Source organism: Gymnodraco acuticeps, unplaced genomic scaffold (assembly GCF_902827175.1).
Source record: "Gymnodraco acuticeps unplaced genomic scaffold, fGymAcu1.1, whole genome shotgun sequence".
In the NCBI taxonomy this organism is placed as follows: Eukaryota; Metazoa; Chordata; class Actinopteri; order Perciformes; family Bathydraconidae; genus Gymnodraco; species Gymnodraco acuticeps.
The window spans coordinates 455,242-480,933 of NW_022991578.1; the positions used below are offsets into that span (position 1 = coordinate 455,242).

The 25,692-nt window shown below is 40.7% G+C and overlaps 2 protein-coding genes across 2 annotated transcripts in view; one reads left to right on the top strand and one right to left on the bottom strand.

Annotated features, from left to right (window-relative positions):
- Positions 1–22,038, top strand: LOC117533696 (nuclear receptor subfamily 5 group A member 2-like). The gene is made up of 8 exons (XM_034197594.1): positions 1–41; positions 537–837; positions 2,768–2,886; positions 3,195–3,336; positions 3,973–4,628; positions 12,953–13,072; positions 15,588–15,735; positions 17,696–22,038. Exons 2-8 carry the CDS (start codon positions 816–818, stop codon positions 17,947–17,949), a joined length of 1,461 nt encoding a protein of 486 aa, XP_034053485.1. The 5' UTR covers positions 1–41; positions 537–815; the 3' UTR covers positions 17,950–22,038.
- adgrd2 (adhesion G protein-coupled receptor D2) overlaps positions 21,982–25,692 on the bottom strand; it is a 48,945-nt gene continuing 45,234 nt past the window's right edge. Inside the window, exon 25 of the mRNA XM_034197593.1 lies at positions 21,982–24,387. Coding sequence (XP_034053484.1) covers positions 24,381–24,387 — 7 coding nt within the window. The 3' untranslated portion in view covers positions 21,982–24,380. The remainder of the gene's footprint in view (positions 24,388–25,692) is intronic.

Genomic DNA, 25,692 nt, shown 5'->3' on the forward strand with positions numbered 1-25,692 from the left:
ACCAAACCCCAATGTGCACCACAGAGGACAACATTTAATGGGTGGGTCTCTGGAAGATTTATACAACCGTTATGATGATTATTGTCGTTACTATTACTATTATTATTATTATTATTATTATTATTATTATTATTATTATTATTATTATTGTTGTTATTATTATTATTATTATTATTATTATTGTTAATATTATTTTTATTATTATTGTTGTTGTTCTTTTTATCATTATTATTATTGTTGTTGTTTTTATTATTGTTATCATTATAAGTAGTAGTAGCATCCGTATTTGTAGTTGTAGAACTAGTAGCCTATAGTACAAGTATTTATATTATTATTTATATTATTAGTATAATTATTTTAATAAAGCTGCATATGCATCATGGCAGAACTTGACACTGTATCCGGTCCGGAGTATTCACCTCTAGTGAAGCTAATATTGACAGAGTTAGGCTGAGTTTCAGAGGCGTGTACACATTCAGGAACATTTTAGAATCTCTCTAATCATAGAGGCTCCTCTGCGTCTCCTCCATCTACAGCGAGCATCCGTCACGTGACTCCACGTCCACCAATGGCGTCGCGGCAGTGTAACTTTAGCGATAAGAGAAGCGCAGTAAAGGGCGAGTGGACGGAAGGAGTTCACTGTGAGATCTCCATGGTCCTCCTCACACACTCAGCCTAACAGCGGCCCTTCTGGCTCCAGCAGCACACACTCTGAGCATCCGGACTATCTGTGTGTTCATCGGTCTCAGGAGCAGGCTGCACTCCTCCAGCAGGTCTCAGATCAGATCCTCCCTGCCCGGCTGCTGTCTGCTCTCATGTTGGGAGACAAGGCTCACGGTAAGGCTGTCTACTGATCTGCACTCACAGCGTTCAAATACTATGGATACATATTGTATTTGTTTTTGACAGTCAATTAACCAATTGAAATCCAATATATTTAGGTAAGTGTTTAAATCCGGGGCTAAATGTGGCCTGAACAAATATAGTCAAATTTAGGGGCATCACGACTAAATGGCTGCTTATTTTTTTAGGAAGAACTGTCTTAAAACGAAATGACAGCCGTTTTAAATAGCCACGTTTCCGCCCCATTAAAAAAAAATGCTAAAGCTGAACCAAACAATCAAGTGAGAACAGCTGTTTAAAATAACACAAATAATTAAAAAAGTACAACACAAAGGTACAATGTTACTTTCACAAAAGCAATAACATAAACAAAAGACAATAATGACTAGTAGCCTAGTCGCATTAATTGAACTTGAAATTTAATAAATAGAATATTGCTTTAAGAATGCTAGTTAAAACTAAATAAATCAATAATAATACTCTTTCCAGAGTTTAAGTCCGGGCTGTTCCTGGTACCGCGCGATACCGCTCGAAGCGCGCGTGCCCCTTGGACTGCATGACCGGGCGCGAGACGGCCTCTCAGCTGCCGCTTTTCACTCACCTCCTCCCGTTTATTCAGGTCAATTCACATCTTTATGTCACTGTCCTGTGCAGTTGGCAGCAGTCAACTATTTAAAACAATACTTTTGTATATAATAATTCACACCGCGCACTGAGGCAGTGCACGCGCCGTCCAGCTGCTTTATCATTATATTAAAATCATATTTATTACCGTGTCGGCTCAAATACTGAGTGAGGGATTCATGTGTTACACTGTTCCCTCATGTGGCAGCTACAACTTCAACAGAGAATCCGTGCAGGTTCAAATCCTCAGTTACACTTTGGCCATATCTGATAGGCCTACTCTGGAGAATAAATCCAACCGAAAGAAAATGCGTGCATGGAGCAGTTCTGCCGAAGAAGTAATAGTCTGCATTTATTATTGTTCTATTGGTGGTTATTAGTGGATATATACATCTATTTATTTAACACTTGTTTCAGTTCATGGACAAGCAAATGTTATGCTTCATCATTCCGTAGGTCTTTATATATTTATTATTCATATATTTATATATGTTAATAGTTTACAATATCGTAGTCTATTTACGATGAATGCGCACACTTAAACAGGCTGATTATGATTAAATAATGTGGGAACACTTCCTACATCAATATGTAGCCTATATTCGTTTTTAGTTTAATTAATATATTGATAGCCTAGGTTTTGAGTAACGTATTGATTTATTGGTTTCTATTCAGGATTGTAATTAGGCCTTATTACAAAAACAAAACAATTATTATAACAAAACCTACCCTACACACAGTAGGCTATATTGCATTTCAGATTTTTTTAATTGAAGTCTAAATATTATAATTTCGATCAAATAGGCACATAAATAAATACATTGTATTTTGCGTTTAAGTTCTAGGGAATTTTGAAAAAATATATCAGTTTAAGTTTATTTAAAAATATATTTTTATTTTCTTATTGGTTTCGTATATTTGTGTCAGAATAATTTGCATTAAATGTCAAAGTACGACAGCAACAACACGGAAGCCTAAATGAAACATAAATCACTAAGAAATAAAACCAAGTTTCGGAGAGGAAGACGAAAAGAGACGGCGCGTTATTCGTTTTCGCGTAATTAAACAACACACCCTTGAAACACGATCAGATGAAATACCATCCCATAATTCACATTTGGAATACCATTTATTCCTTTTCAACATTTTCCTACCGACATAAAATCCTGCATGCTGTATTAGAATGTATCACTCATTGTGGCGCGTTGCATTTGGTGTGTGTGTGTGTGTGTGTGTGTGTGTGTGTGTGTGTGTGTGTGTGTGTGTGTGTGTGTGTGTGTGTGTGTGTGTGTGTGTTTAGGTGTCACTTTGAAGGTTATGGAGTACACATATGATGATGACCTGGAGGAGCTGTGTCCTGTGTGTGGAGACAAAGTGTCCGGATACCACTACGGCCTGCTCACCTGCGAGAGCTGCAAGGTAACAGAAACACTGAGGTGAATGATAATATCATCACTTAATAAAACATGATCACAGCAAACTGTTTACAGTTCATATATATATATAGTGGAATTACAAATAATGTATCTTTGTTTTAAATGTTACTTAAAATATGAATGTGAATTAGAAAAATGCAAGATTACTATTAGCTAAATAATGGTCATTGCTTTTACGCACACCATGCCTTTATGGAGGTATATCATCAGCCGTGACGTGTTGGCTTTATGAAATGATGAACACGTGTTGGTCAATGTCTCCCCCCCCCCCCCCCCCCCCCCTCCTCTCAGGGATTCTTCAAGAGGACAGTGCAGAACAACAAGAGGTACACATGCGCGGAGAACCAGGAGTGTAAAATCGACAAAACCCAGAGGAAGAGGTGTCCCTTCTGCCGCTTCCAGAAGTGCCTCAACGTCGGGATGCGGCTAGAAGGTACACATGAATATACCACCCGATATTCAAATACACCATGACTATAATAATAATAATACTAATAATAATAATAATGATAATGATAATAATAATAATAACAATAATAATAATAGTAATAATAATAATACTGTCACTATATCAATACAATGCTTTTATTTAGGGGAATAATAAAACCAGGCTTTATATTTATTTCCATGTCTTCTTCACTGCATTTTAGTTACAACAATAATTCCAATAATGTAAACTCTTTTAACATTCTAATTATAACCTTTTAAATATTTCCTGATTTGTGGGCTCTCATATTATTTTCTCTACTCATGGGATGGGATTAATTCCCAGACAGCGGTGCAGGAAAGCACCTGCTTCCGCAGCAGAAAAAGGACACATTCTTAACTTGCTGATAAAGCCCCAGAGACTCCCCTGTTTTAAATCAAAAGCTCTATTTAGACTACAGGGAGGAGCAGAGCTGCAGATTCTTCTCAGCCCTATACATGGAAGTATGAATGAGCAACATGTTTTTATTTACTCTGCAGCGACAGCACAGACATTCTGGTCAAATTCTAGGTGTTTACTCTGCTGTAGAAACATTCAGAAGTGTTTCATCTGTAAATCTGTTCTTCACCTTTTGTGTGACAGCGGTGCGCGCAGACCGCATGCGTGGGGGCAGGAATAAATTTGGCCCCATGTACAAGAGAGACAGGGCCTTGAAGCAGCAGAAGAAAGCTTTGATACGATCCAGCGGCTTCAAGCTGGAGAGCGCCGCTCCTCCGCCGGCTTCTCCGCTGCAGAGTGACTACGGCTTCACCGGCACCCTGCACAGCCTGCCCACCATCTCCAAGAGCCTGTTGCCCTCCACCCCGAGCTCCATCACCCCCACAGACTACGAGGCCAACCTCTATGGACCCCCGTCCCTGGGCATGGCCATGCAGTCCCACCTGCCCCTCACCACTCAGTACCAGTACACAGCCTTCCCTGGCAGGGCGATTAAAGCCGAGTGTCCCGACTACACCAGCTCCCCTGAGTCTCTGACAGGATACCCCTACCCAGACATGTACCCCTCGGCCTCGCCTCAGCCCCCCAGCCTGCCTCCGCTGGTGCTGGAGCTGCTGCGCTGTGACCCAGACGAGCTGGTGGTGCAGAACAAGATCGTGACCCACCTGCAGCAGGAGCAGAGCGGCCGGGCCCGGCTGGACAAGCCCAGCACCTTCAGCCTCATGTGCCGCATGGCCGACCAGACTCTGTTCTCCATAGTGGAGTGGGCCCGGAGCTGCATCTTCTTCAAGGAGCTCAGGGTGAGTCACACCTCAGCCTCACACAGACACACACTCCAGCTGCTGGGGAATAGGGTCTACAGCTGCACTCCACCATTTTTTTATTTTTTTTATTTTTAATATATTTATTTGACAGGGACAGTGCACATTGATTGACGTTTCATATTATACACACTGAACAAAATTGAAACATTTACTTTTATTAAATGTATGTCAATAGATTTCACACTAGGTACGATCAAAGCAATAATATCAAGTTTAAATAAAAAAAGATTAGGTTCAACTTCAAATGATTGCTTTCAACTAACCTCATACAGTGAAATGAGTTGCCATAATACATGGAATTCAAATCAATGCATCATATGCACTGCTTTGGAAAAGATAGAAGGACCAAGTCGCACATGATGAAGTGTTGGCTCTGCACTGATGCTATCCTCGCTCATTACGGCAAACATGTCCATTTGTTTGGTTCCTTTTGTTCTTTCCTCTCACTTTCTTTGCATCACTCTTTCTCCGGCTCACCTTAGATATCATGGCCCTCATTACAATAACAACAAATGTGTGCAATGTTTGAATAAATCAACTGGTTTGGGAGTGGAAGGATCAGAATGATGACAGTGTGATTCCTCGTGAGCCTGTCTGCTCTAAGAGACCTCTTTGCTCTGATTAGTGATCATATCACAATGATCATAACATCTGTCCATTTGTTTTAGGAATCACAACTGAGAGGTGAACTTCAGAAAGATTGAACCCAGAGAGCTGTCAGAATGAAGCTGGGCGTTCTAACACACCTTTAGAGCAGCGGCACTCTCCTGTGAGCGTGGAGAATCAGAAACAATAGGCTGAATAGAAACACACATTGTAGTAATTCCCCCGCTCATAGATTGCCTCAAATTGTATAAATATATGAAATTCACCGACATTGTCAAGATAGTCAAACTCTTAACTAATGCATTTAAAACAACTTTATTTCTGATGGTCATTCAAAGTTCATTCAAAGTGTTTTTACATTATGCCTCTACATGACAAATGTTGTACTTTTGATTCCATTACACGTATTTGACATAGGTACTAGTAGACTTAGGTTGTTATTAGAAAATAGAACCCAACACACGTTAGGTCATATAAACAGAGGTCAGATACCCCATTAGCCAATCAATGAAGGCAAATCATCTCAGCTGTTACCACGTGCAACATCGAAATGATCAACACAGAAATGCACCAATTATGTTTATAAAATAATAAAAAGGTGTTAAAAATGACTATTTTGCATTATGAGTTTAATATGGAAGTATTTTGAAGTGCTAACACTTTTTTACTTTGACTTACAATTTTGAATGAGGACTTTGCCTTGTGACTGAGTATTTTGACACTGTAGGATTGCTACTTTCACCCAAGTAAAGGATCTGAGTACTCCTTGAAACGCTGACAATGAGGTCATTGCTTTTCATATCAAAAAAAGTCTGAAATGGTATGTTTGAATAATGCAAATCAATGCTTCATCCAATGCTAACTTGAATTAAAAAAAGAAACAAATGGGCAAAGTAAAACACCTGACTGAGTGTTTGGGATGTTGCCTTTGCACTGAAAGAGACATGATATGGAATCAAACTAACAATCACAACCGACCATTTGTAGATATATATTGAGTTGCATTTATGTAGCACCTTTGTAGCATTCCAACCACTCTTAGCCACTGGAATGGCAGTGCTGCCACGCTGATCTTGTGAATAATGGACGATCCACCCTTCCTCCTAGCCACTGCCGACGCACAGTGTGCAAACAAGCATGTTTAGTGTCTCGCAAGCTCTGCAAAAAGATGTAGCTGCACTAAGAGAAGAAAAAGAGAAATGAAGCTTCACGATCTTACAAGATTGCATCATGTGTGATCTTTCTGCAACAGGAGATGCCAGCATCGTCTGGATGTAGTGAGCTGCACACAGTTACAGTGCTGAGGGGGCTGTGTTCCCTCAGTCCCCACAGTAGCTGTCCTCACAGACACATGTGGTTTAATGAGGGGACATGCATCAGTGTCCCGCTCCTCCGCAGCCAGCGTCTGTCTGTGAGCCGTCCCACACACACATGTACATACTTCTCATGACTCAGTCACTCAGCCAGATTGATGTCCCACGCTGGGGGAATCGATACAGTTGTTTAGGTTCTGGCTGGGGGTGCAGGAGTGGGGTTATAATTATTATATGACAAATCAGATCAGCCGGTTTCACAACAATGAAGAAAATATGACCTCATTCTCTGAGTCATCATATAATGTGCTGACGAGCAAACATCTGTCGACAAGCCAGACAGAATCAACAGATGACATGAACTAAAGGTTGGTTCTGGCCTTGGTGAGATGTGAGATTCCTCTCTGACTTCTGATCAGTTTATAACTCACGTCCATACCAAAAAACATATTTAAGCATATGTATGTGTATGTATGTACATATGTATGTATTGTTCGGGGGGGGACTGAAACGTTGTCTTTAATTAAATCTATTATGTCAACAAATTTCCCATTTATTTAAACGTAATATTATTTATTTCCACTAACCTAATAGAGTCATGTGAAATCTGTTGACAAAATACATTTCATTAAAGTCAACGTTTCAGTGTGCTCAGTGTGCTCAGTGTTCCCTTCCTGCTTCACACACAGTCACTGGTCCCTGGGACCGCCTCAGGCTTACGTTTAGCGTACATGTTTAGAATCTGAGCATGATCACTTGTCAATGTGCAGGCCTTCCTCGGTGTTCTGTTTGGATTCTGTGCTTGCACCAAACAGCAGCAACAGATCCAAGCGTCTTTGTCTAGCTGGATTTGTAAATGATGTGTGAAGTGGCACTACATTATGGCATTACATCTAGTCATATGAAAAGATTAAAACACCCCCAATTACAAAATAAATCAACACAAAAAAAGATTGGAAACATCGGTGCATCATGGCATTTTGTGTATAATAAATGATAGTCTTATCATAATCTGAATTTGCAACACATGTGACATTGAATCTGCTCTCAGTGTCCAAATACCAAACCTCAAATATGAAAATGAACGAAGGTGATGACTGAATTCTTAGTTCCTGAGAACTAGCAGCTGAAGCATTTGCTGTCACTGTAACCTCCCTCGTCTCAGAAACAAAGAGCACATTGTGGTTGTAACTTCTCCAACAACAAGGTGTCTCTACACTCCCTGTGCAGACTGCTGTCATGCTGCCATGCATTTATTTGTCATTTGAGAAACGTTTTAGAAATAGCTATAATCACTATTCCATGCATATCAGAGCCTCACGCTGTCTAACTGTTTGTCCTGCAGTTGATGAGCGGAAGCTATACCACACACATCTGAGTCTTTGCTCACACACACTGAACACACTGAAAGTGCATTCAATGTATTATTATTATTATTATTATCTAGCAGATTTCACATAACTGTATTAGGTCAGCTGAAAGCAATTATATTAAGTTGAACCTTGTATTTTTGATTGAAACTTCATATTATTGCTTTCAACAAATGAAATAAAAGTCAAAGTGTAATGTTTGTATGTGCAGTCTCAGTGCACCCCCTTAATACATTCATTGTCATACATGTAGGCCACACATATCTGAACCCACAGCTAAAGGCATGCGTCTGCAGTGTAGATGGTCTGCTGCTCTATGTTATGCTCCCATCGTACACTGAGTCTATTATAATGTCTATGGGTGTCATATGAACACGTACAATGACGTTGTTCTTTTCTGTTGACTACACTGTTTTTTTAATGATGGTAACATTCACAGTCATTTGAAACTGGGACCATCACCATTCCCTTGCTTTGAGTGCCATGCCTTAACATAACCCTCACAGTCCATGTAAACATTTATAAAAAAACACATACTTTTAAAATACTTAAAATTGTCAAAACTCAAGACATGGTGTTTCTCAAGGATGGTACAGAGGAGGTATGAATGTGGCTTTCTGTCAAACACCTTGAAAGCTCTCTGGAACAGCTGTTCTATGGGTTTCAGGTTTGTGGCACAAGCAAACGACCAGTTTGTCAAACAGTATTCAATGTGGGATAGAATCATACAGTGGGGGTCTGACTTTGCAGCATCGACAGTTAAGAAAGGTCTAATTTGTTTAAAATGTTGCAAGTTGAATTTAATTGTATTTGATACTTTTTTAATATGTTTGTTAAAAGTCAAGTTTGAGTCCATTATGACTCCAAGATACTTGAAGTGAGAGACTAGTTCTATTTCTGCTCCGTTTAAAAACACATTGGATCCTTCGATTTTGACTGGTCGTTTACTGAACATCATGCATACTGTTTTCTTTGCATTTAACTGTAAGCAAATGTTGTTCAGCCAGTGTTGAACCTTGTCCAAAGCATTAGAGAGACAGGATGAGATCATTTCAGTGTTTTTCCCATGTACAAAGATGACCGCATCATCGACATACATTTGCACATTAATTTACAGTACACATTTGAAATAGCTGATTTAGTTCTGATATACATACCAAAGTGTGCATTTAATATATCAAATGTAGGTTCATATTTCTTCCCAAGTAGGAACACCATATTACAGAATAAAGTGATATTTATTTTAATAATGAATTATAGGAAAACACAGACTATTGTAGAATTTGCTGCGAAAGATACACAGACACATATGTCCTGTTTCTTTTTTGTAGTGCACAGTTGTTCTGACATAACAACTGTGCAGCCTGGTTTGGTTCACATGTGGTGTGTTCATGTGCAGTGGACAGAAAACATGGACAGTGAAGCTAAGCTGTGCATATTTGGCAGAGGAAACTGCTCACAAAGCTGTTTCCCTGGGCTGGATAATTACATTCCATGCAGGCGATAACGCTGAAATGTCTTCTCCTCTGCTCCGCTCTCGCCACGCACAGATACATTGTTGCTAAATTGTGAGCAGAATTGAAGCCATTGATTTGTGCAGCTCCCCAGAGGTGGGCTTTGTCGTGCCTTGTGTTTGACCTTCATTCACCTGTTGAACATGGAGGCTGTTGCAGAGGAAGTGCACACAAACAACATCATACATGTTCAGTTACTAAAGGCAGTATACACCTCATTTCAAAGTCATGTGTCATACAGTAGCAGGTTTGAAATGTTATGTCATTGATTGTAAATAAACATACACTATTTAAAATTGAAGGAACTTGAAAATGAATGATCATCTCTTTAGATATAAAGGTTTGTTTTACCTGTGTGCTTATTGAATCATTCCCAGTGTCATTCTTACATTGTATTATTTAAGCAGCTGATATGAAACCACAATGGTCTTAAAATGGAGTACTAGACCAGGACCAGCCAAGTCCAGAGAAAATATAGTCATGGTAAAGAATGTAATAAGTTGGAATATGCTAAAGGAACATTTAGCGAAGTTAAAGTTTATAACTGTCTCATAATATTTAATCATTTGTAGGCACGTGGCCAAAACACTGAACTCAGGCCTGCTGTCTTTAGCTGTTGAAGCTAGTGGATTGTGACTGTCAGTAACAGGCACAACAACACACCCTTAATGTGCCAGGAAGAATAGCATGTGCTCATGCTAGTGCTAATGGAGGTCCTAATAAAGACACACGTTAGCGGTCAATGTCTATATTATACTCTCCCACGTAAGCACAATAAAAAAGTGTCATCAAGTACTGTAGTGAAGGAAGTCGTTTCATTATTATATAAGAAGCTCTATTTTTCATATTTTTAACTTCACACATGTAAACATGTGATAAGGTTTAAAGGTTTCTCAGTCATGTTAAATCACATTAACATGATTCTTTGTAAGGAAACAAAGGTCTATAAAACAAAATGACCACATGAATTAGTCTACACAAATATATAAATGTATTTTGACTAAGAATGTATTATTCAAGGGGGGCCGTGCATTTTTTAAAGGTCAGCACTTTCCTAAAGCTATTCCTGTCAACATAGTCATCAACATAAGCAATGGAAAGAAAGGGATGAAAACAACAGCGTAAGCCTTTAAAAGAAAATGACCAACGCTTTTCTCAACTGTACTCTGTGCCTTCATCCTGCTGACAGGACTACCATGCACACATTTGATTTCCTGTAACAATCTCACAGATTTTGGCTTCATGGCTGTGAGATCAAATGTGGCTTTCCCGAGTAAAACATGACACTTGACAGGTATATAACCTAAAACCTCAGCCTAACCTAGTTCCACGCTCTGACATGGACAGACATAAATCTCCTCTGTGTTCTCAGGGGTTCAGAGGGATTTCTGGCTGCAGCTGAGTGTCCAGCTCCTCTTAGAGAGGAAGCACAGGAGGTCACCAAGACCTCTTGCTTCCTTAACCCCTTCCTTTATCACTGTACACCCCCCCACTGAACCAGTTCAGATGTGTCCAACAAGATTGGAGCGTCTCCTCTGCGACAGATATATAGTTTCATTCAGACGGACAGTAATTCTGTCAGCTCGGTGTCAGATGGATGTGTGTCTGGGCCTATTAGCAGCTGCGGCTGCAGAATTACTCTCCGTCGTGTCCTTCACTTCACAGACAATATTGCAACAGGGGGGGGGGCTTAATCTGAAAACACAACCATTCCCCAGAGCAGAGCAGATGTGACTGGGAGGTGTGTGTGTGTGTGTGTGTGTGTGTGTGTGTGTGTGGTGTGTGTGTGTGTGTGTGTGTGTGTGTGTGTGTGTGTGTGTGTGTGTGGTGTGTGTGTGTGTGTGTGTGTGTGTGTGTGTGTGTGTGGGGTGTGGGGGGGGGTAGAGGTGAGCAGGTTGAAGCACTCTCAGACGATGCACGTAATTACACAACACCGGACACACACACACACACGCACATACACAAACACACACACCAGCATCAACACACATATTTCCTTAAATTCTCTTCCCCCAATTTATTCACTTTATCTTTTTTTCTCACCTATTTTCAGCTTTCAAAGAATATTGGTTAGGATTATTAAAACAGCAACAGTGTGTATGTACATGGTGAACTTCAGGCTTTAACATTATTCGACACGGTGAATCATCAGATCCTCCTTCACACTCTCCAAGAACTTGGAGTTTCAGGCTCTGCACTTTCCCTCCTCACCTCATACCTCAAAGACCGTACCTACAGGGTGACTTGGAGAGGGTCCGAGTCCGACTCTTGTAAATTAACTACAGGGGTCCCTCAGGGCTCTGTTCTTGGTCCCCTCCTCTTCTCCCTGTACACAAACTCGCTCGGATCAGTCATTAGCCCGCATGGTTTTTCTTACCACTGCTACGCTGACGACACCCAATTAATTCTGTCCTTTCCCCGCTCAGAGACCCAGGTCGTCGCACGCATCTCTGCTTGTCTAGCTGACATCTCTCAGTGGATGTCTGCTCATCACCTCAAGCTCAACCTTGACAAGACTGAGCTGCTCTTCCTTCCGGGAAAAGATTGTCCCACTCTTGACCTAACAATCAACATCGGCACCTCTGTTGTTTCCCCGACTCAGACTGCAAGGAATCTGGGTGTGATCCTAGATAACAATCTGTCCTTCACTGCAAACATCGCTGCTACAACCCGTTGCTGCAGATACACGCTTTACAACATCAGGAAGATACGTCCCCAGCTGACACAGAAAGCCACGCAGGTTCTGATCCAGGCTCTCGTCATCTCACGCCGAGACTACTGCAACTCCCTCCTGGCTGGTCTACCTGCATGTGCCATCCGACCTCTGCAGCTCACCCAGAATGCAGCGGCTCGTCTGGTCTTCAACCTTCCTAAATTCTCCAACACCACTCCGCTCCTCCGCTCCCTTCACTGGCTTCCAGTAACTGCTAGAATCCACTTCAAGACACTGGTACTTGCATACCATGCTGCAAATGGATCTGGCCCTTCCTACATCCAGGACATGGTTAAACCGTACACCCCAGCGCGTGCACTACGCTCTGCATCAGCCAAACGACTCGCTGCACCCTCGCTCCGAGGGGGACCCAAGTTCCCATCAGCAAAAACATGTGGGTTTGCTATCCTGGCTCCAAGATGGTGGAATGAGCTCCCCATTGACATCAGGACAGCAGATAGCCTGCACATCTTCCGGCGCAGACTGAAAACTCATCTCTTTCGACTCCACTTCGAGCGATAGAACTATTAACAAAGCACTTATATACTAACAAAGGACTGGCTTATCTAAAGCCAGTTGAGTAGCAGTTGAAATGTTTTAGCTCTATGAAACCTGGTGTACTTATATTATTCTGTTTTCTTCAAGGTTGTATCTTCTTGGTGAAACGCACTTATTGTAAGTCGCTTTGGATAAAAGCTTCAGCTAAATGCAATGTAATGTAACATAATGTATCGTCTCTCTGTCTCTGTGTTTATCTCTGTGTCTTTCTCTGTGTTTCCTGTAGGTGGGAGATCAAATGAAGCTGCTCCATAACTGCTGGTCTGAACTTCTGGTCCTCGATCACATTTTCAGACAAGTGCAACATGGACAGGAAGACAGCATCCTGCTGGTGACCGGCCAGGAGGTAACAACCCCCTGACACACACACACCTTCCTCTCAGCACACACTCGTATACCTGCCCTGCACTGCATTCAACATGTGGTCACTCTGGCTCTCCTCTGGTCTCTGGACTGCAGTGTGTCATTGTTTCAACCAGCTTTAACACCAGATGAATGAAGGACCTTTTTCGTGTGACAATTTACAGTCACATGTAAGGCTTGAAGGTTGATAATGCTGCCATATTTATAGTTGAGCCATGGATGGTCGTTTCTTTGAGCCTTAAAACTAAAACACATTTGGTTATTTTGAATGCCATGTAAAATGTATACATAGACTGTTTCCTCCAAAAAGGTGTGTGTTTTCTCAGATGAAAGGTACATTGTTTTCCGAGTAGCCCTGTAAGTAGGGATGGGTATCGTTAAGGTTTTAACGGTACTACTACTTTTATCGATACCGCTTATCGGTCCGGTCTTTTAACAGTAGGCTCTTATCTGTTCTTTTGGAGAAAAAAACAAGGTAAACTAACTAAGCAAATTGTGAACAAAACTAACATTGCTTTTTATTTAAATTAAATAAATAATATTTCACATCAAAAGAAACAATGTTTTAACAAATGGTATTAAATAATCTGATGACAGAACTGTAAACAGAATAGCTGAAACTTTAACTAAATAAATAAATCAGTTACCTCTAATCATTAATCTGCACTACTCATCAACTCAAAAACACCAGATTACCTTTGTTAATTAAACGACATTGATAGGTTTAAATTATGTGCAATGCTTTTGTGTTTTTCCCCTTCAATTTTGAGAAACAACTTGTTTTCTCTGAAATGTGGAGATATCACTGTCAAATCAATCGACAGTAAGGGGAATACTTACTCCCGGGTGTACAATTCTCCGTTATCCAATGAGAATGGACGCTCACATTGCCTTTAAGAGCTGCCGACATAAACGGGTGCGGTGCTTCCATGAGCGTCAAATACCGCCGCAGATGGGAATACATTGCAATCAGTTGAAAGCTCTTTGCGTCCCTTTATGAAGCTGAAGGAGCCTCGGCGCGTCCCAACTGCACGCCACGGGACCCTGACCAAGCGTCGCTCCTGGACGTTCAGGGAGTGAGAGTGTGTTGCCCAAGCAGGCGGGGGAGAGAGAGAGATCTCTCGACTGGATTGGAAAGATCGAAAATACTAAAAATAATCATAGATGCATTTTGCAGTCTTTTTGCGTATTAGAAACGGAGTTGGCAAAGCTAAAACTGCAATATAATGTTTGTGTAGCAATAATACATATGAAATATTTTTTACATGTCTCCAGTACCGATAAGAAGACCGCTAACGTCGGAGCTTAACGGTACCACGGTCTTTAATAATTCAGCCCCGGGGCCCGTTTAATACCGGGGCTCGGTACCCATCCCTACCTGTAAGGCATGGTGACCCACCGCACCTCATTGGAAGCAACTGTGGAATGCATTAAAGCAGTTTAAATTAAGAATAGATTTTCATTCATTTGTGCACAAAATCAAGTGTAAGTGTTCCGTGCTTCTGTGGTCCACAAGCAGCCTGTGCTCCTCTGACAAAGCTCTGTCAGCAGGTCAGCCTTCAGCTGGAGCCGCCTGCATACGGCCAGACAGTCAAATGGGTGAAATGAGGAGACATTTAATAATGTTATCAAAGATTTGATGTAACTTTACATAGGATAATAATAACAATCTTCTTTTCATAACCTTATTGACACTTGTAAGGAGCAGGCCACGTCTTTCAGTTTTTGTGTTTCCCATATACATCTAAAATGTATATATATATTTATATATATATACAAAATGTATATATATATATAGATATACATTTTAGATGAATGTGTTTCAGGTTTGAATGATTTACCAGCAAACATTATATTAAAAAGGTTAATACAGTCGATATTCATTTATCAACACATTTGACACACTGCACAGTATTATTGGTAAAAATAAACGGCCGTTTTTCTGTTCTTACTGTGTGTTAGGGGTACAGTACTGATATGTGTACGTGTTTGACATTGGAATACATACTTTAGGCCGGTAGGATTTCAGACTTCTTATTATATGGACGACTGTGACACAGGGGTGAATTAAGCATCCCATAAGAGGGTCAGCGGCTCAACTTGTCAAAGAGTCCTTGGGCAAGATCCTGAATCCCAAATTGCTCCTTTAGGCTTGTCTACGTTATTGAAGCGCATCTACATAAATAACATGTTATGTACTTTTTGAAATATTTGGAAGCAGTTTTCTAATGAAAAGGTTAAAGGGAGTAGAGGTCCTCCATGGAGGGCAGCTCCGTCCTGTTGTGGAGGCTGAGGGCGACCTGTTGCTCTGTAGGCAAACTGCAGGGGGTCTAGAGAGTCAGGGAGGGAGGGGGTGATGAATGTCGGTGTCCAGTGACAACAGAGCCAGCCAACCAATCAGAGCAGACTGGGCTCTGGTTTCAGACAGAGGGTGAAAAGAGGTGCTGCAGGGCTTCACCGGCTGCACCTCCTGACTCTAACCAGTTCTCTGTTTTCAGGTGGAGCTGTCGTTCGTCCTGTCCCAGGCGGAGGCCACGCTGTCGGGGCTGGTGCAGCGGGGGCAGGAGCTGGCGGCCCGGCTGAGGGCCCTGCAGCTGGACCGCAGAGAGACCGCCTGCATGAAGTTCCTGCTCCTCTTCAATCCCAGTGAGTCCGCCTCAAGGTCCTGCATCAGCATGCAGATGCTTTGGCCAGAGAAAAGTGTCAAATGAAAAAAAAAAAAAAAATGACTTCTGTTCACTCATAATCAGAAAATACAGGTTTATCCCTGCTCAAGCCTCGGGACAGGTTTGACAGGCTTAAACAGAGCAGCCTTCGTATTCCATATGCAGTATAAGAGTCTCTTATTATACTTTAGTATTAGTACGAGTAAATGAATGTCTTTGAACGACAACGTGCCTTTGGATTGTGTGTTTCTGGAAGAATGCCGTGATTTATTGTGAAAATCAATCATCTTGCAGGGTTGCAGCCAGGGCCATACTGATGCAGTGCTTTGGCGGAATTTCAATAGCAACATTGACATTTTAATGAAAACATTTCACAATTGCAGATTATCTGCAATACCTACCTACGTATATCTGTAAGGTTACAGACATCCACATTAGCCTTTTTACCTCCAATAAATTCACTTAATTAAATTTCTAGGGTTGACAAAAGCCAACATTAACAAAGACATCCTCCTCCATTGTCCACTAATGGCATTCAAAAGAAGCGTAATGGATGGGTCTATCATTCGATGGCAGAGCCGACATTCATGTTGCGGCTTGTGCAGATGGAGAGAGCGTAGACGCGCCTCCCCAGATTCTCAAAAGTGTTTGCTGTGTAGCGCTGGCAAGCGGGGAACAAAGAGCTTTTCAATGGGGAGAGCACTTGTCATAGACAGAACATATTTGCTGTGTTTGCCTGCGGCTTCTCTGCTCGCACTCTCGCACTCCCTCATCTTCAGAGTCAGGTTTGTCGGGGGTAATTTAATTGCCCTTAAGCAGTTTGAAAAGATGATTCAGAACATTTAATTACTGTGTGAATGGATTCTCCAAGATGTGCTCAGCTGATGCTGAATGGTCCACAGAAGGGCTTGGCTATTGTCTCTCTCTCTCTCTCTCTCTCTCTCGCTCTCTCTCTCGCTCTCTCTCTCTCGCTCTCGCCTCTCTCTCATCTCTTTCTCTCTCATCTCTCCTCTCTCTCTCTCTCTCTCTCTCTCTCACATAACACCAACACACACACCACACACATCACCCACACACAGACACAGACACAGTCATTTGTTAAAGAATCAGGAAGCTAATGAGGAATATTCTAGAACAGCTTCTTACTGTCCTTTTCCTCATGGACATCTAAAAGAATCAAAACATGATTTAAAAATTAGAATACAAAAAATCAAAATAAAGATAAACATTAAAAATCAAAATCAATAACTACAAATTCTCAGTAACAATGACCTATATCCAGAGGAGTATCTAAACATTATACAATATATAGAATACAATTGAATAGTCTCTAATATGCCATTCTACTGAACATAACAACATAGTGTACTATACAATAAAACAATGTGTACAGTAGCTTGAAATATATATCTGAGGTAGTGTAAGTATGCTGTAAATTGTTCATGCGATTTACCACTGCAATCAACCAGCCATGTTACACTTGTTTTATAAATACTGATTAGTTGTTTATTTTCCCTGAATGTGTACTTCTGTCCATTTTTTGAAAAAATATTTGATTGTAAATGCTTCGGCATGCCGTTTTATCTAATAGTGTTTTTTGGGAGTTTTTTTTCCTCTCTAACTATACTGCTGTAACAATGTACATTTCCTTCTGTGGGATGAATAAAGGAATTCCAATTCTGATACTGAACAAATGATGAAACCAATTTAGTAGCAAATATATCGTCACCCTCCCAAACCTGTTCATAGAAGATAAAAAGCCTTTATTGTCATTTTACAAATATACAACAAGACTTTTGGAGTGCAACCCTGTCAAAGTGCAACGTGACCAGTAGGGCAAACACATGTCAACAATAATAAGGGGGTAATACATCATTAAGAGCAGTGGCGTGAAAAGCTATACAGTGCATTAAATGATGCATGTTGTCCTGTGTGTGCAGATGTCAAGCTGCTGGAGGACCAGGCCTTCGTGGAGGGGGTGCAGGAGCAGGTGAACGGTGCTCTGCTGGAGTACACCCTGTCCACCTACCCTCAGTTCCAGGAGAAGTTCAGCCAGCTGGTGGTGCGTCTGCCGGAGCTGCGCGGCCTCAGCACGCAGGCGGAGGACTTCCTGTGCTACATGCACCTGAGCGGAGAGGTGCCCTGCAACAACCTGCTCATCGAGATGCTGCACGCCAAGAGAGCCTGTGTGTGAGGGACACACACGTTCCTCCGTCATGTGTTGTTTGTGTAGGTGAGAGTGTGTGTGTGGGAGGGAAAGTGTGTGTGAGAGGAAACAATCAGATGAAGATAGACAGGCTATGTTGGGCCATCTTTGTGAGGCCTTTTGTTTGAGCTGGAGAGGAGAACATGTTCTTTGGTGTTTGGAATTATAAAGCTCCATCCATACTCAAGGTCGTTTGAATATTTTGAGGGTTACGTTTCACCCTGCAGAGCTACATTCCTTTATAAACTGGATTTTCTACCCTGTTTTCAAAAATCAAAAATTAGAACTGCCTTTAAAGTTATATTCAATGACCAAATATCACATCCAGCATCAGAACACAGATGTTCTACGTTCCGCAGAGCTGCCCAGCAAATATTCAGACTCAATCAAATAATGCTAAACACTCATGAAGACATAGTGTCCAGATATCTGTCTATCATTCTGAAACATCCACATCTTCATATCATTGTGATATCAATACAAACGGTTGGGTCCCATATTTATATAAAGGACGTCTATAGGGTCATCTGGTGCGAGGGCTGCTCTGATGTGCACTTTCCCAACAGATTTTGTATCCTCTTTTCAGAAATTTGAATTTAGCATTAATTGATTTTTATCCAAATGTCAGACCCAACTTGGAAGATTATAAAGTGCACTCTTCCTAGATAATCATTATATATTTTTTAGATGAAAACACTGTGGTGTTCTCAGATTACTGATCGTATCTCTACCCTTTTTTAACACCAACAAATAAGAGAGCTCTATGGGGTTTAATACAGCTTTATTTTAATCTATTTAGTAATATATTGATATAGAGAAGCCAGAAATGTTAAGAAAAACTCATTTTTATTCAGTTATTCATCAAACCCTTACCAGGAAAGATAACATGACAACAATACAGATAAGGAAGAAGGACACAGGCAGAGAAAGGGTCAAAAGCAAACAAGAAGGAGTTCAAACTGTTCACAGCGATGTTTTCAGATGAAGGAGAGCAGGGAGTAGGTGGCAAAACATAAGCACATACAGTAGGTGGCAAAACATAAGCATATACATGTGAATGATAATGGAGAGATGAACGAAACTGCTTTTCTCTTTCTTTGAGCAAAGACTAACAAAAGGAAGCATCTGTCAGCGTGTGACTGAGGAGCAGACAAAGCCAGGGAAAAGAATCATCTGGCAACATTTGCTTTCACGTTTCCTTATAAAACATGATTTTATTATAGGCCAGTGCCTCAAGAAACAATGAGTCTTCAAAAAAGGCAGTTGTCATGTTCACACTCACATTGGTGTCACTTTTCAGCACGCGGCACTGTAGGTGTGAGACTGAATGGCCATTCTGTTCACCTCCGTCTCCAAATCAACGTTAAACAAAGTGCAGACAGCAGGCATGGAAACAGGGCGCTATGTTAGGTTGATGTGAAATATTTAAAAAGTAAACCCAATTGAACTTGAGCCAGTTTAACTTTCTTAAAATGAAACCAAACTTAACTTAGTTGCCAGAAGCACATTTTGTAAAAGAAAAATTAAATAATGTTAGCAGATACATTTATAAAAAAATCTAACAATGTTGATAAAAGACACAATTCAGGCATTTTCATTGTGCTTGAACAAAAGAGATCACACAGAAGCTTGAGAAGAGCACATTTCTGTGACGTGTGTTGATTTCAGTTTCTGTGACTCGACTTATATAACCTGACTCCACGCCAAACACATCTGGCAGCATTTCTGTGGATATTTTCAGACGTTTGATGCAGGTAGCTAACAGGATGTGTCTCAGTTCTCATGCCCACAGAGATCTTATCACTCCATTGTTTCTCCTCAATCTGAAGCAATTAGACGTCAGCGATGAATCACTTTCAAACTGACACTCAGGTGTTGTGATTCAGAGTATACTGAACAACTGAAACGTTAACTTAAATAAAATGTATTATGTCAACAGGTTCCAAGTAGTTGTATTAGGTTAGTTGAAAGCAAATTGAACCTAATATGTTGTATTTAAACGTAATATTATTGCTTTAAAGCTACCTAATACATATATGTGTAATTTGTTTAGAAATACATTTATTTAAGTAAACTCTCGATTTTTTTTCAGTATTCAGACACAGTATTTAATATTTGTTATATTATTTGACCAACATATTTGGTTTATTATTAAAGAAATAAACATGTCGGTCTTTAATACAAAAACGCTGTTCTTATCATCATAAGAGTCTAACCATCATGCACTGAAAAACTGAAACATTGACTAAATGTATTATGTCAACAGACTTCATATCACTGTATTTGGTCAGGGAAAGGCTTCAATAAAGAATATTAGGTTCAATTTAATATCATTGCTTTCAAATAACCTAATACAGTTATGTGAAATTCGTCGACACAATACATTTAATTAAAGTCAACGTTTCAGTTTTCAGTGTGGGTCACTAAAACTCTCCCCTGATATCTGACATATTCCTGCAGGTTGTATACATTTAAAATATGAGATAACACTTCAGGCCCTATAAGCCCCACACACACTATCAGCAGCCTGAGTTACCAGTGAAACACTATTTGCGATTTCTTGTACTATGTTGAAAACACGTGTGTCACCCTAAAGCCCCTGTCACACTGTCCCGAAATTGACACCAGATGGACACACGATAGAGGAAATGTTCAAATTCGGCTCTGATCGTAACAACATCGGGCCATTCGTGAGGGCATCTTAAGCCATCGTAAGACCACCGGTGGAGTTTCTCAGGCTCCGGCAGCAACTTCGTGAGCGGTGGCTCGAGCAGTTTTGTGTTGAATTTGTGTGTCCATGTTGCCCTTCGTAAGGCCAGCGTGAGGGCATCTTGTCAAATCGTGTCATCTTCGTCTTTACTTCGTGTGATCATCGGTGCCATCGGGCATTTTCGCTTCACGAAGACAATATGAAGGAAACAAGAAGCTGCCCAATTGTCTTAGGAAGGCAACACGACTACGTGAAGCCCTCGCAATGCCGTTGTGTAGCCATCGTATTATAGTGCGATGACATCGAGATTGCATTTATTGAACAACAAAATCATGTAAACAGATTATGTAAATAACCCAATTTGTGTTCTGTGAAACTGAAAAGGATATTACATTGTGTTTGTTACTTTCGTTGCAGTTGTGTGTCTTAAATGTAATTTAGGTTAACTTCCTGTTTTATTTAGATGCTTTTATTTTGAAGGTGAGTTTGCGCTGTTGACAGGAAGTTGTTGTTGCTATGGAAACACCATGACGGAGATAAGGAATAAGTAAAGAATAAAGTGTATGTTTAAATGTTAGCACCCCCCGAAGAGGCACAAGCTCTTACGTTGAGTCTGGATACATTCTAAATCATCAGTAAAGTCTACGACCATATTTTCCTGTGTGGTTCGGGTGCCATCGTGTGGCCTTCTGTAGGCATCGTACTTGCTCCGGCTGTTGCTTGGCTGTTGACCAACTTCGGGGCCATCTTCGTGCGAAATTCACAATTCCATATTCGTGTGTCCATCTGGTGTCAATTCCGGGACAGTGTGACAGGGGCTTAACCGAACTCCCAGATGTATGAAAAGTGTCACACTCTTTTTAAAGCACATGCCTCTCAGCGATGATACCTGTTTGAAGACCAAAGACTCGGTCTCAAGATGTTTGTGATATTGTGCAGCTCGATATTTAAAACCTTTCCTCGTTGGTCCATCTCCAGGTATCGTAGACAATCACTCCGCCTGCCTTAACTGAATGTCTGCCTGAAAGCATACACACACACCTTGGTTTTCCAGTTGAGATAGCTGTGTTATCATTATGTACAGTATATTTATGTTGTGAAGTGAATATCTACTGCAAGATGAAGATACATTTCAAACGAAAGAGTTCTACGCTTTACGTTGAGGTCAGATCGCTGCCATGTGGAAGTGATTCTCTTGATATTGCCTTTGTTTTGGCTCTTGTTCACTTTTTATTTACCTGTGAGTTGAAAGTCCCGTCTTTAGCTGAAGTGTTTTTTTCTCCCAAAAGAGAACGTGACCAAAACGTTTGTTTCTTTAAATATATTTTATTGTAATAGCACTAAACCAATAAATTCCAGTGAAGTAAGCTCCATGTGTGTGTCGACTATAATTACACAACATTCATCAGTTGTGCACAAATGATACAGAGCTCATACAACATGAATTACAGCTGTCATAGTGTGGCTGTTATTCAGCCTTGTCTGAACTATTAACATCAGAGAGCCAGTATTCACATCAGTTTCATTTTAAACATCCAACATCAGTCTTAGAAACACATCTATCAGTAAAAGCATTTCATTGTGGAACAGAATTGATTTGTTCCTCCATTGTCCATCTTCAGCATGTCTACTTGTAGAACCTGTGGATTAAGTTTGGTGGTGAAAGTGGGTGGCCCCAATTTCATTCCAAGTCGGGCCAATTCCGTTTTGCAGCTCTGATATTTGATTGGCTATCTGCTAAATATTGATGCTTATTTTAAAGAAGAAGTAACTGCAGACACCTTAAACAATGTTGATTATCTTCTTACAGGTGGGAAAGTCTGCCTTCTGAGCAAAAAATGGAGCCCACCTGTTATTGTGGAAAACCTTAACCTAACATTACAGAGAGTGGTTCTCCATGATAAAATGTCTAACTTCTAGCTCGTCAGAAAAAGGCTTTTATTTGCTTGTCGTGTGTTATTCAGAGGGAAATAGAACCTGGTCACGGACAGGATTACCAGACTTGAGGCCACAGGACAGCACCTGTAGATCAGACAGCTAATCTGCCAGCACACACACATGCCACTGAGCAGACAGAGGGCAACACAGTGTGTTTCCAGTCAGATTATCACCAGTGTTGAACTGTGAAACTGCTACAGTCCTGCTATGTTTTTTCACCTAAAAACATCACTACTGAGCACGAGTGAGATCACAATTTTGACCTTCAGAACAGGCACGTAAGGCTGACTAAGCCCAGCAGAGTCACACACACCTCAGGTGTGCTCTCACACACTCAGCATGGTGCGACAGCCCAGCCTTTCACTCAGTGCATCCTGCTGTCAGTCAGAGGGAACAATGGAGAAACACATCTGCAGTATCTAAAGCTAATGATTTAGAGAGTGTTTAAAGTAAGAGACCTGTGCTCCCTGTCTCTTCAGAATATCTGTGGGATGTGTTTCTGCCACAGCTCCACGCTCAGACTCACAGTCTCATTCAGTACTTTACAGAACCACCCAATCACAACAGGGAGACAGTAAACACAGTGTACAGGGAGGTTAACCAAACATAGTCGTCTACATCGAAAATGTTTTGAAACTGTTAGACAACACGTCATGAAACTAATTATTTTTTCATATTTGGAGCCACATGTCTTAGTTCTTTGTGCTCAGCTGGATTTACTGCTAGCTGTAGATGTATTTACATGAAACACAAAGACAGTGAGAAGGAAGCCCAGCGTTAATATTTGTCACACATAAGGGCTGGCTCATTAAGATCATTCTTAGTGTGATCTTAATGAGCCGTGTTGTTTTGGGGAAATGGGATTCACTTCAGGAATAATGTTTTAACCTCTAAGAGATCATCAATGACATGTATTATCTAAATTGAGAGGGGCTATATGTTGAGTAAAATGATCTTGTTGGAGTTTGTTCTTGGAAATGATTTGAGTTTATAAAGTAATATATTCCGAGAAATGTCTCCACATTCTTCATGACATTTTTTGTAAAGGAACCAAATGGATTGATTATACAAGGTTAGATCCATCTCATGAGCTTTTGCAGTACTTTGAAAGATTATTCCTTTTATTTGGAGAATTTAATCTCAGAGATTTTCAGATAAATCATTCACATTTACCAATTCATTATCAGAAAGTATTTTTATATTTGTTCATGAATTAGCTATTTTAAAATAACTTCAGCGAATAACACATATGTGTTATTTGGTTGAGCTAACCCTTTTAAACTTAAAACAATATGTTGTACTTTGAAGAGATCAGCTCACATGCTGAGATTCAGAGAACTGGTGATAAACATGATCATTCTTAGACAGACTTGTTGTTCTTAGTGTATGTGTATTGCTTAAATTAGAAAAGTTACGGCCACTGCTCCTACTGAAGGTGTGAGGGAGTTTCCTGCAGAGCTTGAGGACCCCCCTGGCAGACAGTCAGAGACCTAACCCCAAAATAAGGGAACATGGATCTGATCTGGGAACAGAGCAGTGACAATGTAAGAAGAAGCAATTCCACTTCTTCATCATTCCTTCCTTATTTGATTTCACTCTCCTTCTTAGCAGTGTGTGTTTGTGGCGGCAGTGCACACATCTTCAGGTTGGGGAACTGTGTGTGCGTGCGTGCGTGCGTGTGTGTGCGTGCGTGTGTTGTGCGTGCGTGTGTGTGTGTGTGTGTGTGTGTGTCCATTCTTTCAGCTTGTATCAGGATCAGTCCATTTGCAGTTCAACAAACCTGTGGTGAAATAAAGTGAATGTGTTAGCTACAACTCATCTCAAGCTGATGTTTAATTGTTTCTGCTTCAGGAGTGTGAGTGTGTTTGGTACAAAGAGAGAGGAGGAGAAAGGGGGGAGATGAAAAGGTGGTAGGGAGAGAGAGCAGGTGTTGGAGTGGTTAATGGCCGACGGCGTGAATAGCCGGCCTCGTGCGCTCCTGATTAAGGGAATGAACTTCTGCTTTGTCTCGTCGGTCAACAATGAACACCAAGCAGCACTCCAACACCAACCATCAGGCGCTCCTCCCAGACGGCTCAACATTTAATGAATCTAAAAACTTCCTTTTCCCTACTGCCAGGCAATTTAGAGCCATTGACAGTGACTTGACCCGCTGGAAGCGTGGGGACCATCTGTTGTGTTCGCCTAATCATTCACAGGAACAAAAGCCTCGGGGGCAGTTTTCACACAACCTAATGCTGAACACTGCGCAGGTAAACAGAGACCATAGGGAAAATAAAACCTTTTACTCTCTGTCCTCCAGTCAGTTTTACATTGCTTTCATTCAAGTCACTATACCTTCATGCTCTCTACACTACCCAGTGCATTTCAAATGAGTTTCATGACAGAAACATTGTATCTTCTGTTTGTCAGAATTAAGATTTTATTTAAATAATACTCATCAAAAACAGCATCATTCCAAACTGAGCCACAATGACAGAATACTTCTGCTTATTGTACAAATAATTTCAAAAACTGGAATATATAGTTAATTCAGTCAACATAAATAAGGTGGAATTTCCCTTATCTGTCATTTGAATACATGCATATACATAGTGTAATTGTTGTTCTGAAGGAGCAGTTAGAGCGTAATGCATTCCTAACATGAAGCACCAGGTCGGTGGTTCCACCAGTCATCATAGTGTGTTGGATAATAATCAGTGAAGAACACTGTGATCATCTTATCTCTAATATTCTTAGTATCACTGGTCTTCTTATTGCCTGTTATTTCTGAGGCGTAATCTGAATGCCTTATTGACAAAGTGGTATCCTTTCCTTTTGTTTTGCATGTAGCATTAATGAACTGTTGTGTAGCAGTGTTTGAACCAACATCCAACTTAAGTTTGTTTTAAATACATACATTTAATATTCCTTAAAACTGTCACAACATATGTTATTCCAGGCATAGATTCATACGGAGCCCCCCTGGTGACATTGGTGAGAAAATATTAATACGTGGCCACGAGTTAATAATGTGTGGCCACTAATTAGTTATTATGTTCCCACACATTAGTAATTTGTGGGAACACAATAATGATTACGCA